The sequence below is a fragment of the Epargyreus clarus genome, unplaced genomic scaffold (assembly GCF_041222505.1).
Source record: "Epargyreus clarus isolate Ecla_fem2 unplaced genomic scaffold, WU_Ecla_fem_2.2 ptg000003l, whole genome shotgun sequence".
Classification (NCBI taxonomy): domain Eukaryota; kingdom Metazoa; phylum Arthropoda; class Insecta; order Lepidoptera; family Hesperiidae; genus Epargyreus; species Epargyreus clarus.
In genome coordinates this window covers 8,889,435-8,906,106 of record NW_027332211.1, presented here as the reverse complement: position 1 = coordinate 8,906,106, position 16,672 = coordinate 8,889,435, and the positions used below count along the sequence as shown (strand labels likewise).

General features: G+C 33.0%; 1 protein-coding gene across 1 annotated transcript; it reads left to right on the top strand.

Annotated features, from left to right (window-relative positions):
- Nucleotides 1-13,441: 13,441 nt before the first annotated feature.
- LOC140752793 (uncharacterized) lies at nt 13,442-15,724 on the top strand. Its single transcript, XM_073087146.1, has 4 exons — nt 13,442-13,950; nt 14,381-14,570; nt 14,700-14,900; nt 15,014-15,724. Exons 1-4 carry the CDS (start codon nt 13,880-13,882, stop codon nt 15,134-15,136), a joined length of 585 nt encoding a protein of 194 aa, XP_072943247.1. The 5' UTR covers nt 13,442-13,879; the 3' UTR covers nt 15,137-15,724.
- Nucleotides 15,725-16,672: the final 948 nt, after the last annotated feature.

The window sequence follows — 16,672 nt, the reverse complement described above, 5'->3', positions numbered from 1 at the left end:
AATAAATTAAATAGGATTTAGTTTCTTTATTTTAAATTTCTTTATATTCGTAGCGATGCTTAAATGTTTCGATTATTTCTTACATTTAAGTAATCTCAATAAACTCTTGACAAAAGTAAAATAGCGGTAAAATACAAAACTATTTTTTTATTCTTCTGAAGTATGAGCAATAAAAAATTCAAATTATCATCGCACACATTTTTTTGTTTCATTTATAAAGCTCAGCGGACAAACGAATTTATTAACAACCAATATAATGTTATTCGATGCGTTCAAATAAAAAGGATTTGTGATGGGATTTTCCTCTGTAAATACATTTATTCCCATAAAACCTCCAATTTATATTTTCAAACAATAGTAAAATAGCAAGGCTTATATTGTGTACTCATAACTTTGTAACCGAATATAGGAAGCCAGGACAAATATTTTTAAGTAACTTATTTTACCGGTTTCGCCTGCATTTATCATATTTTTCTCTCATATCTATCATATCTCATATCTATCATATTACTGCTCTTGTTTTTTAAGTTCAAATAAAGTTAGCATCATTATGTAACTATTTTTTTCAAAATACAGTTAAAATCACTTACCTATTGGCGACATTGATTGGCGATAATAATTAAACACTGATTAATTACGCATCAAAATACAAACATTCATTTGTTTTTTCTCATGTTCTTTTTACAATGTTTTCTTTTTATGAATTTTAGTATTAAATTTTTTGCCAGTGTTTTCAGGCTTAAAACATTTATTCATATAGTAATAATAATAAAAATATTTGAATAAAACTATAAAAATATTGAGTCACGGCGATTTTTTTAAATAAAAGCAAGCCAATTTTGCATATTCATTATCTTTATTTATAATATAAACATGCCGGCTAGGTCAATAGTAGGGGAGTTGATTTGACAAATGGATAATTTTAATTCTTGAAACATTTAACAACTTCATATCGTCTCTGCCGTACTAGATTTACAAATAAGTAAAAGTTTTTAAGTAGAGAGAGCAACTTATAAAGCCATCATACAATACAGAACACAATAATAAAGCATCTATTTAGTGCAAAGAGCAGAGGTGCGGAGTAAGTTGACGTGACGTCAGTTCCGTGCGAAACTTATTGCAACTTGTTTACTCGCCGTTCGCAGCCCTTTGTTCCGTTCCAACTTCACAGACGACTGCGGACGGGCGCTACCCTTTTATTAATGAAGTTTACATTCATTACTCAACAAAATTTCATCACGTTTCATAACTAATTTATCGCTTACGCAAAATTATCCAGCGTTTTATTAAGCACAAAAATCGATTCATTGACAGATAAAAAAAATATTAATTGCTTAAAGTATTAACATGATTACAATGTATTGTATATAACAATAGTATACGAATAAGAATAAATTCACGAGTATAATATGGCTACATTTATGGGTAAATTTGTGGTAAGAGTGTAACATTGAATCTTGTTTAGGTGCACACTGACAACTCGCAAACGTTTGTTCCGAGTCAACTCCAAGTGCGACGGCGGACGGAGGCTACTCTTTTATTAATAATGTTTACATTCAGTCATCAGCGTTTAATGACATTGTTTTTCTTGACTCCTTTTTGTATATATTTCATATGTTTTGTATACATTTTATATATTTTCTATACAGCGTACATTATACACTACGCGATAGGTACCTTAATGTTCGGATAATAATTAAACGCCAGGCTCTTAACTTAATTTTTTGAAACGTATTAAAATGAATTTATAACACGATCACGATAAAATGCTATCGGAAAATATTATAATAAAAATATTAAGGAGCCACAATGCATTGTCCACGTAGAACAAAGAAAAATAATAAAGGCATCACTTTAGCGTGGAAGAGCTGAAAGGTGGCAATACCGCGCGAAACCTATTGCAACTTGTTTACTCGCCGCTCGTAGCCCTCTGTTCCGCGTCAACTTCGAATGGGCATCACCTACAGCAGCGTTTCCCAGACTTTTTCAGTCCACGGACCCTTAGGAAATCAAGCACCGTTTTCACGGACTCCCTTAATAAAATAAACAGCAATAAAAACGGATTAGGTATTTATTTATTTTAGTTATTACAGATACAAAAAAAAAACAAATACAGAAGGTAATTATAACTGTTTATTATGGAAAATATTAAAAAAAAAATATGTGAAGATTGGTGTTGCTTTTTTGCAACTAAATCAGGGATATTCGGGTTGATGTTGCTACTAAGCTGTAATCTCAAATCAGATTCTACTTGTAATCTGTTTCTGTATTGTTTTTTTTTGTATAAACAAGAGTACAGAATGCCTTTTCACATAGGTATGTGGTTGAAAAAAGCAGTAAAGCGGCTCTTTTGCTTTTAATAAGCGATTTATATATGGTCCAGAGATAACGCCGCGGACCCCATACATATACTCGCGGACCTCCAGGGGTCCGCGAACCACAGGTTGGGAAACGCGGACCTACACTTACAGTGATGCTACAGTACTATATCCGTCGCATTAACGGTTTTCGGAATCTTACCAAAATTAAATAGACTTTTATATTTCCACGCATAAGCCTAAAGGTCTAATCATACTTATTATATTTTTTTATATGTGATACAATTTATTTTGTAGATACATACTCTATCCTTGCATTTTATTATTATCATGTACAAGAACACACAAATAAATAAGTAAATATTTCAAGATGGAGTTGATAACTGTAATTTTCTTTGACTTATGACTTATAGCAAGACTTATATTGCTGTACGTTGCCCACATTTATAAACATATATTAATTCATTTTAACCACTATTGCATATTTTTCGTAAATCACTGGCTGAATATATACTCACTGTATGTCACAAAAAAGTGTTTATAGCACCATAGACAAGTGAATGAAACCAACGTCGATAATCCTACAAGTTTATAAAGCTGCGCAAACATGGGTCAGTGAAAGCAAATTTATTAAGAGTAATAAAGCTAAATCAATCGTATTGAGGAAAAGGGATCTCAATCGGCCGGTATTGGTCACTCCTTGCTCACTCTCCTAACGTCAAAGCGTATTTGCTATAAGCCTGTGTAAACGTCGTGGTTCCGTAGGTATATTGGTTACGCAAAGCTAGATAACTGATCGGACCATAAATAAACCTTTTCCGTATTTAATGTTAAAAAGATGATGTCGTTTCTATATTTTAGGTATATTTAGAGGCATTTAAGTTTAAAGGAAATCAGGGATTTTAGACATATCCCGAAAAAGGCTACTAAATCTACTGAAAACACATACTTTCTGATTTTTAACTATAATATCATAATTTCATTCTAATATTCAATTATTTTATTAGGATAATATACAGTGTACAGTTATAGCTATATAGTTATCACTTAATAAAAACAATATACCATTTAGCTGTTTTCGCATATACTAAGCTACACATATTTGCTTGCCTCGTCGATCACAATATAAGATTAATTCTGAGTACTTTAAAAGTTGTTAAACGTGTAAGTGCATAATATCAAAAATAACTTTACACTAAAATTATTAATACTCCATGTACCTATTAATAACTTAGTAATACACTTATTTTATCCAAATAATCCACTAATCTATGAAATAAGGTATATTGCATATTCAGTAGGTCTGAGAATCGGCTACTATCTTCGGCTACTATCTATTTTCATACGCCTAAGTGGTAAGGGTCGTGCACCCTTAACATTTTTTTTATTTATATGACAACACAACGTTTGCCGGGTTACCTAGTAATATTATAATATCATTTGATGTTTTTATTTTGTGTTATTTTCATGAGTCTCATTTTTATAATAACAAGTTATACTTATATAATCACTGGCTGGTAAGATTTTCTGATTAAGCATAAAAAAATGTCCTTGACATTTGTGTCCTATTTTGCGCGCGAAATGTATAAACTGAAGACATTCCCCGCCTTTTACCATCTATTCTTATTATTACTTACGAATATATTAAAAACACTATAAAACAATATTAACTAAATTTAGAAACAAAATCGTAACTGTTAATTCTAGTAAGAAATGAAGGAAACAATAATAAATAAAATTTTAATGATGAAATTACAATAAAGTTAGGCTAAAAGGCAAGAGCCCAGGCCGTAAAATAATATATAGGTATAAAAATAGTACATTACAATACGAGGACGAAAATTTTTTTTCTGACAAGTGTGAGTTTGCAGGCCGAGCCGCAGGCGAGGACTGCAATCACACGAGTCAGAAAAACATTTTTCGTCCGCGTGTTGTATAAAATTTTATATTACGGGGTCGGAAATGGGGGTTTTGCGCACGCGAAGCGTGCGTAAAACGTCCATTTACGCACGCCGTGATATAAAAGCTATTTTGCGCGAGAATAAAAGTTGTAAATTTTGTCTCAAAAATAATAAATAATTCACTTGTTAATTATATTACACATTATATTTACTAATAATATTGCACGAGAAAATTTATTACCAGTTTCATCATAATGTTAGCAGTGGACTCGACGAAGCATATTATTTAGAACTTCATAAGGTATTTTGCTAACTGCGAGTAATTTCAAACGCTCACGCGAATGATACCTATTGTATAAAATAAACGAAGCATATTATAAAATCATGAAATACTATTTACATTATTTCTATATTAAAATATTTATTCAAAGTACTTTATTTAAAAAAGTATTTTGTACGTAAAATACTACCACCGCTTCGCAAGGATTTTCGTTATGAGCGGCAAAAGAAACTCCATAACGCACGAGTATTTTGACATAAGAACTGCACATTAAAACATACCATTAAATTACACACCATTCGGCGTTTTAGTTTTTGCTGGTTTTATAACACGCTTTTTACACTACATTAGTGCTTAAATTCCTTACTAAAACATTTGCGATACGATCAGGTGCTATATTGTAATAGAGTTCCCCATAAAAGCTCTGGCCATTTTGCAAAATCTTTATTATTTTAATTTGCTATTAATGAAAAAATAAAAGTTTTACCAACATACTCAATTATATAATAATTCCATAGATTAGTAAAGATACTTCGCCGCCTTGAAATTGAATGAAGCCACAAACGGCTTATTAGTAAGTTCTTTTTTTTTTTAATTCTTGACAAATAAAAACATTTTCAGAGAAAATTTACGAATAAAATACTAATACTGCTTAATTTACATAATTAATAAATAATTATTTCAAATATTTTAGGGACATATTAGCACGGAGACGTGGCAAAACTTTTTTACGCAACTATTTCAATTCTCAAAACTGGTTACATTTTCTTGTTAGGAGTGAGTAATCTTTACTAATCTATGAATAATTCTACTAACGTGTAATATGAGGTGTTTGTTATTTTTAAGCGTAAAGGTTAAATCACTAGAACTTAGGACAAGAGATCACAATCGACCGCTATTGGTGAAGTCGTGCTCACTCTCGTAACAGCTTGAGTGTATTTACATTGGACGAGCCTGAGCAAACGTCGTGGTTTCGTACTAACACTATTGGTTATGCGAACTGAAGCGCTATTAACTAGGTAATTGAATGGTAATGAAATCTAAAAATGTTTTTTTTACTTAAAATGTTTATGATTTTTATTTTGTTTGATTTTTCTAAAGTACACTTTGAAGAACACAAAAATTACGATTTAGATACCATTTATAGATTTACTTGTATGTTATTCAAAAACCTAGTTGACCTAATTGTTGTGTATATGGTAAGTAAATTATGCTTTGGTTCATTTAACACGGATTAAACGTGGAAATCTACGAAGAAAATTGCTTAGAATGCATGTCGTTACGGAGTCATATTGAATAACGTATAAGATTACGCTTAGGGTCTGTCGTCCGTCGTACGTAGACACGAGGGACCTCGACTGAGCTTAGACAGCTATATTAATTCAGAGTGTCTACAGTCGTTCACTTAGTTTATCGGTTCCGTCAAACTAATTGCTAACCTATGCCTAAGGGTAAGGTAGTACCTACTGCGTTTTTAATTATTAACATTCTGACTTATAAGATCCGGATTGACTTAGGAAGAAGGCTGCTTAGCAGTTAAACATAAAAGGATATGATTCCGTTTGCAAAATCAGGAATAATGCTTTCCCGATTGCCATAACATATAACTTTATCGTATGGCCGTGTATATATACCTATGTATATATTATCATAATCGTATTAGTCGCCGCACAGGGTAGGCTTTGTCGTTAGCTCTATGCATACACAAGGGACCGGTTGAGCGTACCTACACGATGGGCATTAGAACCATGTTAATGGTTAACTGAGAAGGGTCAGTGGTATTTTGGCCACACAAAGTGTAACTAAGGAAATCCTAAAGGATGAGCACAATAGTTGAATAATACAATTGTTTGAATTAGGTACCGATATTATTTTGGGAGAAAAAAAACTAAATTATATATGTATTTGATAAAAGGATTAAGATGGCTGCTCCGTATGGAAGGAACTGATTTAATGATTACTTACAAATCGCGGATAATTTAAAACATGTAAAGTTACTAAAATATGGCAGCGGAAATATTAAAACAAGTTTGTACCACCTGCACTACTGCTAAATGCTACAGATAAATAATTCCTATCTAATAATGCGCTGAGCGAGCTTAAAATTACGAGCTGAAATTATAAAGTTTTCAGTACTGTTGAAGTGTGAGTGCGCTTGGCATCACATTTGGAGAATGTAAATCTTCGGAAGAGCACATTTCTCGGCTGAGTGGCCAGCGGAACCGAGTTAATGAAGAACTCTTCGTACCACACGATGCACTCGTAACTACGAAGTTTTGGAAGTCCAATTTATTCAAGATGACGTTCCTTCACAACCTTATCATACTAATATATGTATTGTAAAGAGGTGAAGTTTCTTTATACATTATTAAAAGTAAGGGTATATTTAATGTACCAGAATGGAAAAGACGAATCGTTTTTATCTTTTAATAACTAAAAAGTATAATTATTCTTGCTGACTGCGTACATTCTCATGCAAAACTTTTTAATTTCTGTCACTCTTAAATTGTCCTTATAAATTCGCGTATGTGCCAAACAATGAGATTCTCTAACTACCGTAAACATACGAACGAAAGCTAAAACGAATTAATTTCCAAGACTGTAATCGCATGGATTACGTTATTCACGTTAAACTCAAAGAAATCTCTAAACAAAATTGCTTTCTTGCCGTATTATTAAATTTCATTACAGCCTATTTTCATGTAAGTACCCAACGTAGCGTATTTTACGCTAATTAGACACGGTTCACTTCACTAACAAGTCTCGCATCTAAGTAGTTACAAGTCTTGAAAGCATAAATTTATAATTACTTCGTCTCGAAAGTATTATACCACAGCGGTGTATTGCTAAATTTGCAGAAAAGGCGAAAGAAAGCAGATCTTTCTGTACCTTTTTATTTTTTATGTAAATGTAAATGGAATAATCGCTGGGAGTGATATTAATTTATTTGTCGTGTGAAATTATATTTTTGTAAGATATTATTTTCTTAGCTTAACTTATCATCCTAACTAACGAGAAGTATTTTGTAATAAGTTATTGAACCTTTATCATGTTTTAAAAAAAGGTATACGTCTAACCTTTACCTCCACCTACTCTACCTTCCTAAGTATTAAGAATCCGTAATGTATAATGTTAATATTTTCAATTCAATTATCAATCTTTACTATTATTACAATCATAAAACTTCATAATAGATATTTAACGTACAACGTGGAGTTGTTTCTTGTTCGTTTAGACCGCCTGTCTATTTTATAAAATGCCTCAGTTCCCTATTTATCATCAATGGTATTAAATTGTTGTGTTTGTTGAGAGAAAATGTTTAGGGGTTCTTGTAGTCTGGTCTTTGAAGTGTGCGAGGGGAAGGGGCAGGAGATAGCGTTCGCAAATTAATTCCGTTGGCGGTCTTTGATCTCGGGCGCATTGTTGCTTGTAGTACAAATAAGCAGAGCTCGCCGCGGCTCTGTCGCTACCTCATAACTCCTCGCTCCCGGGAGGCCGCGTCGACCATGGACTCAAATGACTACAAGCCGTTTGGGCCATAATGCTCCGGCTAATAACGCCTTTTATGGAAGATACCGTGTACCGGCCTTTCAACACAATGTTACTTCCGCTACATGTATACGTGTTATTGTTATTGCGTTTTACCTTTTAGCACAGCTATATCGTTTTTGGGGTGATTTAGAGCGAAAAAATATGTTTCCTTTATTATGTAACGTGCTTGATAATTTTCCTTAAGTTTTCGAATATCTTTTGAATAGGGTCGTCTCTAAAATATAGTCATAAAATAATTTAATATTTCTTTCATGTGTAATTCAATACATACACCTGTCTAATGAAACGTTGAAATAAAAATATTACTACTATACAACAACTATACATCAGAAAATAATACGTACCTAAAAGCTACGCACGGACCTACTTTACATATTTGAATACTAATCCGTATCCATGGATTTCTTCTGACATGTTACGTAGAGAAAACTAAAAGCAATAAGTCTAATACCGACAGACTGTCGTATGTGCGCCTAAAGTGGTAAATAGAATAAAAATAGGATTAAGTAATCTTCACTGGCAGTAATAAAGCGGGCTATCATAATCAAGACGATCCTATTTAGGATGGTCCGCCGCCAGGCAGACGCGCCTAAGTGGCTAAAGCTCATATTGGCTTTTTGTGGAATAACACCTATCATACTAACGTTTGGGATACTTGTACGTGAGCTTGCATTTCATTAAATGATTCCAGTAGCACTACCATGAGTTGGCATAGAAACGCCACTATAGAAATTGTAAATAGAAAACTATTGTCATTTTGCTAGTGAATAACATAACTACTATCGTTACGGTATTTCTTGACAACGTCTGTCAAATTAATGACTCATGGGACCGAATTTGTATGGCAATAGATCATAATGACATTAGGTAGCGATTTGATTTCGATAGGTTTTTTACGTATCGAGTTACACCACTACGGATTTTAGTTCTACGAGTAACCACCAGAGGCGCTGTACAATTTTTCATACATTTATTTTACGCAGTCGCTAGCGAGTAATACTTTTGTAAACTCATGGTAGTGCTACAGAAGTGAGGACGTTTAGTAGGTACGTATGTAATTTCGCGTTCAATAGACACCAAAAAAAAATAATGTTGTTGTATTTTGCTTATATGTACACTGTGTGGATTTTATATCATATGTTATAACTTCCCTTCAATATTAAACATCCTCTTAACTTTTATTCTAACGGAACTTTAATAGATAATGCTCACATTTTTATATCTCCTACAAACAATTGTATTGATACCTGCAATTTATATTGATACTGTAACATCAATTCCGTTTCCAAAATCGTGGAGATTGTATGATGCTCCGAAAGAAATTGTCATGAATTTTAATAGAATTCAATTTCAAAAATTTGCAAGGCAGGTTTCTGCCTGTCTTCTCAGATACAAGATGTTACCTATAACACGGTTATTCCTTACTACGCCAGCGTACCGTAATCAACGCTGCCTTAAATCCTTTCAATATATGACAATTTCTGACTGTTTCCCTTGAAGGAGGTGCTCGCCATTAACCTGTTACAAATGGAACAGTGGGTTCTATAATTAATATTTCCAATAATTAAACCACACATGTTTCTGGCTTAAAACAACGATTCAAAACTGATATTTCCAAATCTCTCAACTTAACAGCAGCGACGCATCTACATAATTATGGTCGACCACAGGTCCGTGAACGGCATTAACTACTCAACAAGAAAGGAGCTAGATACTAAATTACTGCTAAAATAGCTAAAATAACCATTAAAATAAGTACACGTAACGTAATAACGACAAAGTAGTCCCGACACAATGTTCCCCGTTTACAAAGCGCTTTTATCATAGCGAACTTAATCTGATAATAATCGAACTCAATTTCATCGTTATTATAAGATCAAACGGGTCCCGTTGCGTTGCTGTAATACGGTCTAGCCCCTGTTAGGGGTTGCCGAGCGGCACACACACGACAACTATACAACTACACGATTAATTTCTATATGGACGAGTACTGATTGGACTTCGTTATTAAGGTACAAATACATCTGCTAAAAGTTATTAAATAGTTCTAACGAATCGTAAATGTATTGATCGCTTACTATAATACCTATCTTTTAATCTAAGGACTCCGGGTTTGATTCCCGATTACTGTATTCATTTCCTATGTCTAATATGTAATATTGTATAATATATTATATGCCCATAGCATGCACAACACAAGCAATCCTCGGATTTAAATACCGGCTGTTATTCGTTAAACGCTGTTATTAGATAGACTTACGTATGTAGACTTAATAACGAATGCTTCAATCTGACTTAAGCAAGTTATAATACAATTCAAATACGTAGCATCTTCAAATTCTCTTACAAATTATACATTTATGTAATCTTAACGAAACACGAGAACGGAATGTAATCATTTTGTAAACCAAATTTATTTTCTGATATTAACTTCAGGGCCAAGGAAAATTAAACAGAAATTAGGAAAATACTGTACTAAGGCAACATAAAACATTGAAGATGAGCGCAGAGCCGCTCGGAGCCGCACGAGCAGACAATGTGATCTTAATTAAAACAATTTTATTATCTCCGGGTTTCCTCGCACCGTTACCATCGCGGTGAACCGCCTGCAATCAGATAACGACGCTGCGAGGAACACACCGTATAACACACATACCTCATCAACCTACCCTCCGATGTCGTCACACTTCTAAAATATTAATTAAGCGCGGTTCAGGTTAAACAGGGAAGCCACGTTCGCATTAAAATTCACTCGGAATCGTATTCAGGCTACGTTTACATTATTATTGGAGTAGTTACATAAGAGTTAGTTATAATTAAATAATATATTATTATATCACCGACGGCAGTGATAGTATAGTGGTTGAAACACGGTCTTTCAATTGGAGGGGTCCGATGTTCGAAGCACTAGCACGCCCCTCTGATTGTTCAAAATGTGCGTATTAGAAATGAATGACTATAAAAAACTGTTAAAGGTGTGTAAACTCTAGGAAGGTAGGTAACTAGGTAGTGAAAGTATGCATTTTTCCAGTGCGGTGATAGCTTAAACACTTTGAGATAAGTCCGGTGCCCCACAGTTAGTTAGGGTTGACGACCATACCACATTTTATAAATTATACACATTATCTGAATACTATTTCGTATAGTTTTGTACCTGCAACCCAAACACATATTTTTGAGAACCCGCAGCGCATTCCGAAGTAAAGTGTGAATAAACTTGTCCGCGAACGCTCAAAGGCTTTCACGCATAAAAATTCGACGGTAAATTATGTAAAAGGTAATTTTATGAGGGTAGCCGTTTCCATTTTCATACTTTCAGCAGTAACCAGTAAAATAAGATTACAATAAGTCTCCTTAATCCGTACCCGAAAACAAAGTTATATAAATGTAATAACATTGTTGGCGATGAAGTCGTACAGATAAATTTCATCTACCTACTTACCCCACTGCTAGGCATGTGAGCTAGGAATGAGAAAGGTTTAGGCCTTAGTCCACGCTAGCCAAGTGTAGTTATGTAAACTTAACGCACCATTTAGAACGCCTTTAAAAAGTTTAAGCGTCTATGTTTTTCTCACATTGTTTCCTTTACTACTAATCGGATGATAATTAATTTCTATTCCCACTAACCTGATTCACGCTAAAAATAGTTGCGAAGGTTTATATCACCTTTCGAAATATTACATTGAACTACAAACAAATAAAAAAGTAACTCTATAATGACCGAAGCTTAAACACAATCCATTGACTACGCGATTCGAGCGTAGCACTACCATGAGTTTACAAAAGTATTACTCGCTAGCGACTGCGTAAAATAAATTTATGAAAAATTGTACAGCGCCTCTGGTGGTTACTCGTAGAACTAAATTCCGTAGTGTGAGCCACTCGTAACGTAAAAAACCTATCGAAATCAAATCGCTAGCGAATGTCATTATGATCAATTGCCATACAAATTCGGTCCCATGAGTCATTAATTTGACAGACGTTGTCAAGAAATACCGTAGCGATAGTAGTTATGTTATTCACTAGCAAAATGAAAATAGTTTTCTATTTACAATTTCTATAGTGGCGTTTCTATGCCAACTCATGGTAATGCTACAGGGCGCCGCTCGCCCAATAACACGATAGTGATGACAAATGGCTACTTTGAATTCGAGTTTCCGATTCAGATAGTTTCGAGTAGTTGCGGTCATTAAGGGCTACGCTAACTTCTGAAGTGGTAAAGGAGTATATCACGTTAATTACGCATTGACATTTAATATTAATTCTTGTTTCAAGTGCTGTTATAACACATGTAATAAGTTTGAATATGAACAAATCTTTCGAAAGAAAATTATCTGAAATGTATTAATAGGAGATTCCGTTGACAATTTCAGTGACAAATAATTTCTAATAAGTGTATTTTGTGAAGATAAATTTTCGTTGTATCGCGCTTAGCGTTACTTTATGTAATCCGAGTATAACTTTTTAATGAACGTCCTTATTTTGTTAACTTATTCCCGAGTATTTACTTGCTTTGTCACTCGTGAATTTATAAATAGGTACAAAATTTTACTATCGTATGAAAATAAACAATTTTATAGATGGCTATTTTAATTCATACTTGTATAAGTGGTATAAAATAATATATTATAATTTATACGTCATACGTCGACATATACTTTCGTTACTATATAATCATTAACTATAGATAGGTACATATATGAAATTTACGTTATCTATTTTTGTAATGTTACAAAATTCACTCAATGTAAAGCAGTGAAACATAATATTTCTTATTTAATACCTAGATGTGCTAAACAAGAAAATAAACTAAAAAATCTTGTGCAATCTACGCATGTACACTTTTAGTTTTTGCAAACCTCGAAATTGCTTTAAACTTTATTCGCTGTTCTGTATACTTTTAGACCTGACTACCCACGCTTAGGAAAATTTACGTGGACGTTGTTTATATTATTATATATAATGTAAAAAGTATTTTCTAAACCAGTTAACATAAGGAGTTATTGGGAACTTATCAGCAATTCAAATACTAACTACCGCGGGGCTCGCTGAAGGATTCTCTTTCACATGACTGCTTTTGTAAATTATTTATTACCGTTCGGCCAGTTCATTCGCCCGCTTTGTTCCCCAGTAAACTCGGGACAAATGAAAATTTCTCTTAATAATTTCGGCCGTTGAGCCTTTGTCCCATAATTTGTTTGTGGACACCGGCGTAAATATCAGGAGTCCCTGATATTTTCGGCACAGTGTGTGACCCAATTGTCTCTGAGTCTTTGATAAATAAATGTACAAAATCAGTTTTAGCTCAAGCTATATATAACATTCGCCGACAATAAACAAATATTATTAAATTGTCCAAAATGAGGTCATTAGTCAACAACATGAAGTTATAGGTAAATATGGAGGCCAGACTTAGAACAAAATCTTGAGGCAAATACCTACGTATCTCCATCCCGCTTTCTGTGAGCCGACCTCTCTTTCTAGTGTGGACTATAGTATTGCTATCTTCTTCTTTAAATCTCCTAGAAAATTCTTAGAATTAGTCACCACACTAGCCTAACCAGAAGTTAAACACTGTCAAATAATTTACCTTTAAATAAATACTTGAACTATGATTAGTTCAATTGAAAATCCCAAAATCGTAGGTCACGTATGCATATCTGGGTTGGCAATTCAACGAATTATAATCCCATTTCTTAAGGATTCGGTAATGTGGCAACATTGGCCCTATGTGCCAAAATAAATCGTGCAATATGGCGGTTGTTTACTTTTCGGTTCATAGCTTGGTTTGAGATTTTTCGCGTTAAACATTGTTATAGTTAATAAAAATGGTGCAAAGTTGTGTTGTGAGTGGTTGCGATAGTACGTGGTGTCCAAATGGTGATATAAAATTTCACGCGTAAGTGTTTAAACCCTGATTTCTGACATGGAATCATTGTAAACATATTTCTTTGTATTTTCACATAATTTCCTCCTTAATCGATTAACCAGTGTTTTCAAAATAATTGTAAAAGATAACTATGTCAAGATCAAATACATTTACATTGAATTTCATTGATTTTTTGGAAGTTAATTTATTTTGTTTACATGACGAAGTATTGCAGTAGTGTGACCATAATGAGGATATATCTGGGACTTTCCGTAGACCGTAGGACCTTAACAGTTTTAACTAATTATCTAGGTTACTTAGTTATTGCATACACTCTTCTCCATTCTTAAGGCAGACTATTTTTTTAGATAATATTGAATTTATTATATAAATTTTTATTTATAACTATTCTGATATGTTAATAAGTTAACATTAAAACCATAAATATGTTATTTTTTAGATTTCCTCAAAATGATACTCGAAGAAAATTGTGGCTATCAATTGTACCATTGAAAATGAAGTTCTATAAAAGCGCAAGGATTTGCAATTTGTATTTTCAAGAAACAGATTATGATTTAAAAACAAGACGATTAAAATCAACAGCAGTTCCTACTATATTATTAAATCAACAAATAATATCACCAGTCAAGGTAAAAATGTCACTTAATTTAATTACCTATATTACATATACATAAGTATTTATAAATAATGGTAGTTCAAATATAATTATGACAAAAGGCAACATTTTGTAAAATACATAATCATATTATAATTTTCAGACATCAAGTACATTACATGAAGAGTCTATGGTGCCAACAGCTGCTTTGGCTGTACCAAGCACTAGTTCTACTATTTATAAAAGTAATTCTCCACATAAGGAAATGGGAGTTAAAAGTGCTGGCTGCAATGTTGAAGACCATTTCAGTAAAATACAGTGTCGGGAAGTTCTTGGAAATATAAGCAATCTTAACAAGTTAACTGTAAGTTTCCCTTTCCTTTACTTATACATAAGTATTTAGAAATAATGGTAGTTCAAGTTTAATGATGACAAGGCAACATTTTGTAAAATACATAACCATATTATAATTTTCAGACAGCAAGTACATTACATGAAGAGTATATACCGAAACCGAAAACCGTAAACCGAAAAGTTTGTTTCTACCTCGGGATGAACCTGACTATCAAGAAGATGTTGAAAATGTGTTTCAAAATTTAGACGCATTTCATACTAGTCCATACCTGGAAAATATTTTATATTATATAACTGGTTACATTGTAAAACAAATTTTTACCCGCGTTTCTTGTGAACATTGTTATAATGCTTTAGTAACACTTAAAAATCCGCCAACAGATCATTCATATTCTTTGATTATAAATAAATTTAATTCATTTACGTCATTTGTGAACCGAGGCAAACTTTATTTTCCTTCGGTAGCAGCTTACAAAATTGTAAAATATTGTGACAAAATTTTTCAACGAGCTAAATTGATGGGCCAACTTGGAGAAAATAACATAGAAAACAAATTAATCAATGTCGTATCACTATATTTTACTCCTCTGTTGCAGGAAATGTTTAACCATCCGATCACGGACTCCATTCAATGTAATGATTTGCATGAAACTAAGATAGTTAAACAATTAGCTCATTCGTTTTTTTTAATGCGTATACGTGCTCACTTAAAGAGCCACAAAGAAAATATTTTCCGAGATTTACGTGGTAAGAGACAGAAACTACACAGAACAATCATATTTAGTCATTTATAATAAATAAAAAAATATATAAAATATGATTTTAATTTGGAAAGTGTTTTTGTTTTTTTTATATATTGCCGTTCCTATTATATTCCCGTATAATATATATACGTAATATTAAAAATAGCACACGAGTTAAAAAACACCTTAACACCCTCCTTACCACTCCTGCTCCTTAACACTGACTAACCCAGAAATTTGTAAAAAAAATAGCTGTTTATTATGTTACATTATTCAACAAAATTAACGAAACATCTGATTTCTTTTTCGCAATTTCTGGGTTGGTCTCTTAGTACCAGTTGTTGTAAATTTAAAGATTTAAAGATTTAAAGATTTTATTGAAACAGTAAAAATTTTCACAATTTGTACATTCGTAAACAACTGCAATAGTAAGAACTGTGTCGCAGCCGATTACGCCCCCTCTGAACACGAAGGTAGTTTGTTCCAAAATCTATACAATATGGATAATTATAATTTAGGTAAATATTCTATTACATGTACATATTATTTATATCAGAGTAAAATAATACTTTACAAAAATTATTAAGATAGTTACATTATTAACATGTGCTTGTGTGGGTGTGTATGTGTGTGTGCGTGTATGTGTGTGTGCGTGTATGTGTGTGTGTGTGTGTGTGTGTGTGTGTGTGTGTGTGTGTGTGTGTGTGTGTCAACCAGAAATAAGTCTCTCAGACTCATCATAAGACAGGTTTTGTAAATATTTTATAATAGAATTTTTGCATTCCCAATGTGAGAGCGGATAAATATTAATGATTTTATTTATTTTATTATAAACAACAGATGCAAGGTATTCATAATGACGTCTAGCGAGTGCTGTCCGACATCTTTTAAATTCGCAGATCGGACGCGGACGTGAACGACGAGTGGTAGAGGTGGTACCCACAAAAGGTAAACTCCGGTGTTTTCGTAGTATCAATTGACGAATAAACAGTTGTCTTACTGTTAGGACTTTGGCAATTTTATATATTTCAGAGGTAGG

Excerpts from the sequence above, each read along its gene's own strand:
- LOC140752793 (XM_073087146.1), top strand. The coding sequence starts at position 13,880 with ATGGTGCAAAGTTGTGTTGTGAGTGGTTGCGATAGTACGTGGTGTCCA. Across the intron at positions 13,951-14,380 it reads GGTGATATAAAATTTCACGC|ATTTCCTCAAAATGATACTC; the intron begins GTAAGTGTTTAA and ends GTTATTTTTTAG. Across the intron at positions 14,571-14,699 it reads AAATAATATCACCAGTCAAG|ACATCAAGTACATTACATGA; the intron begins GTAAAAATGTCA and ends TATAATTTTCAG.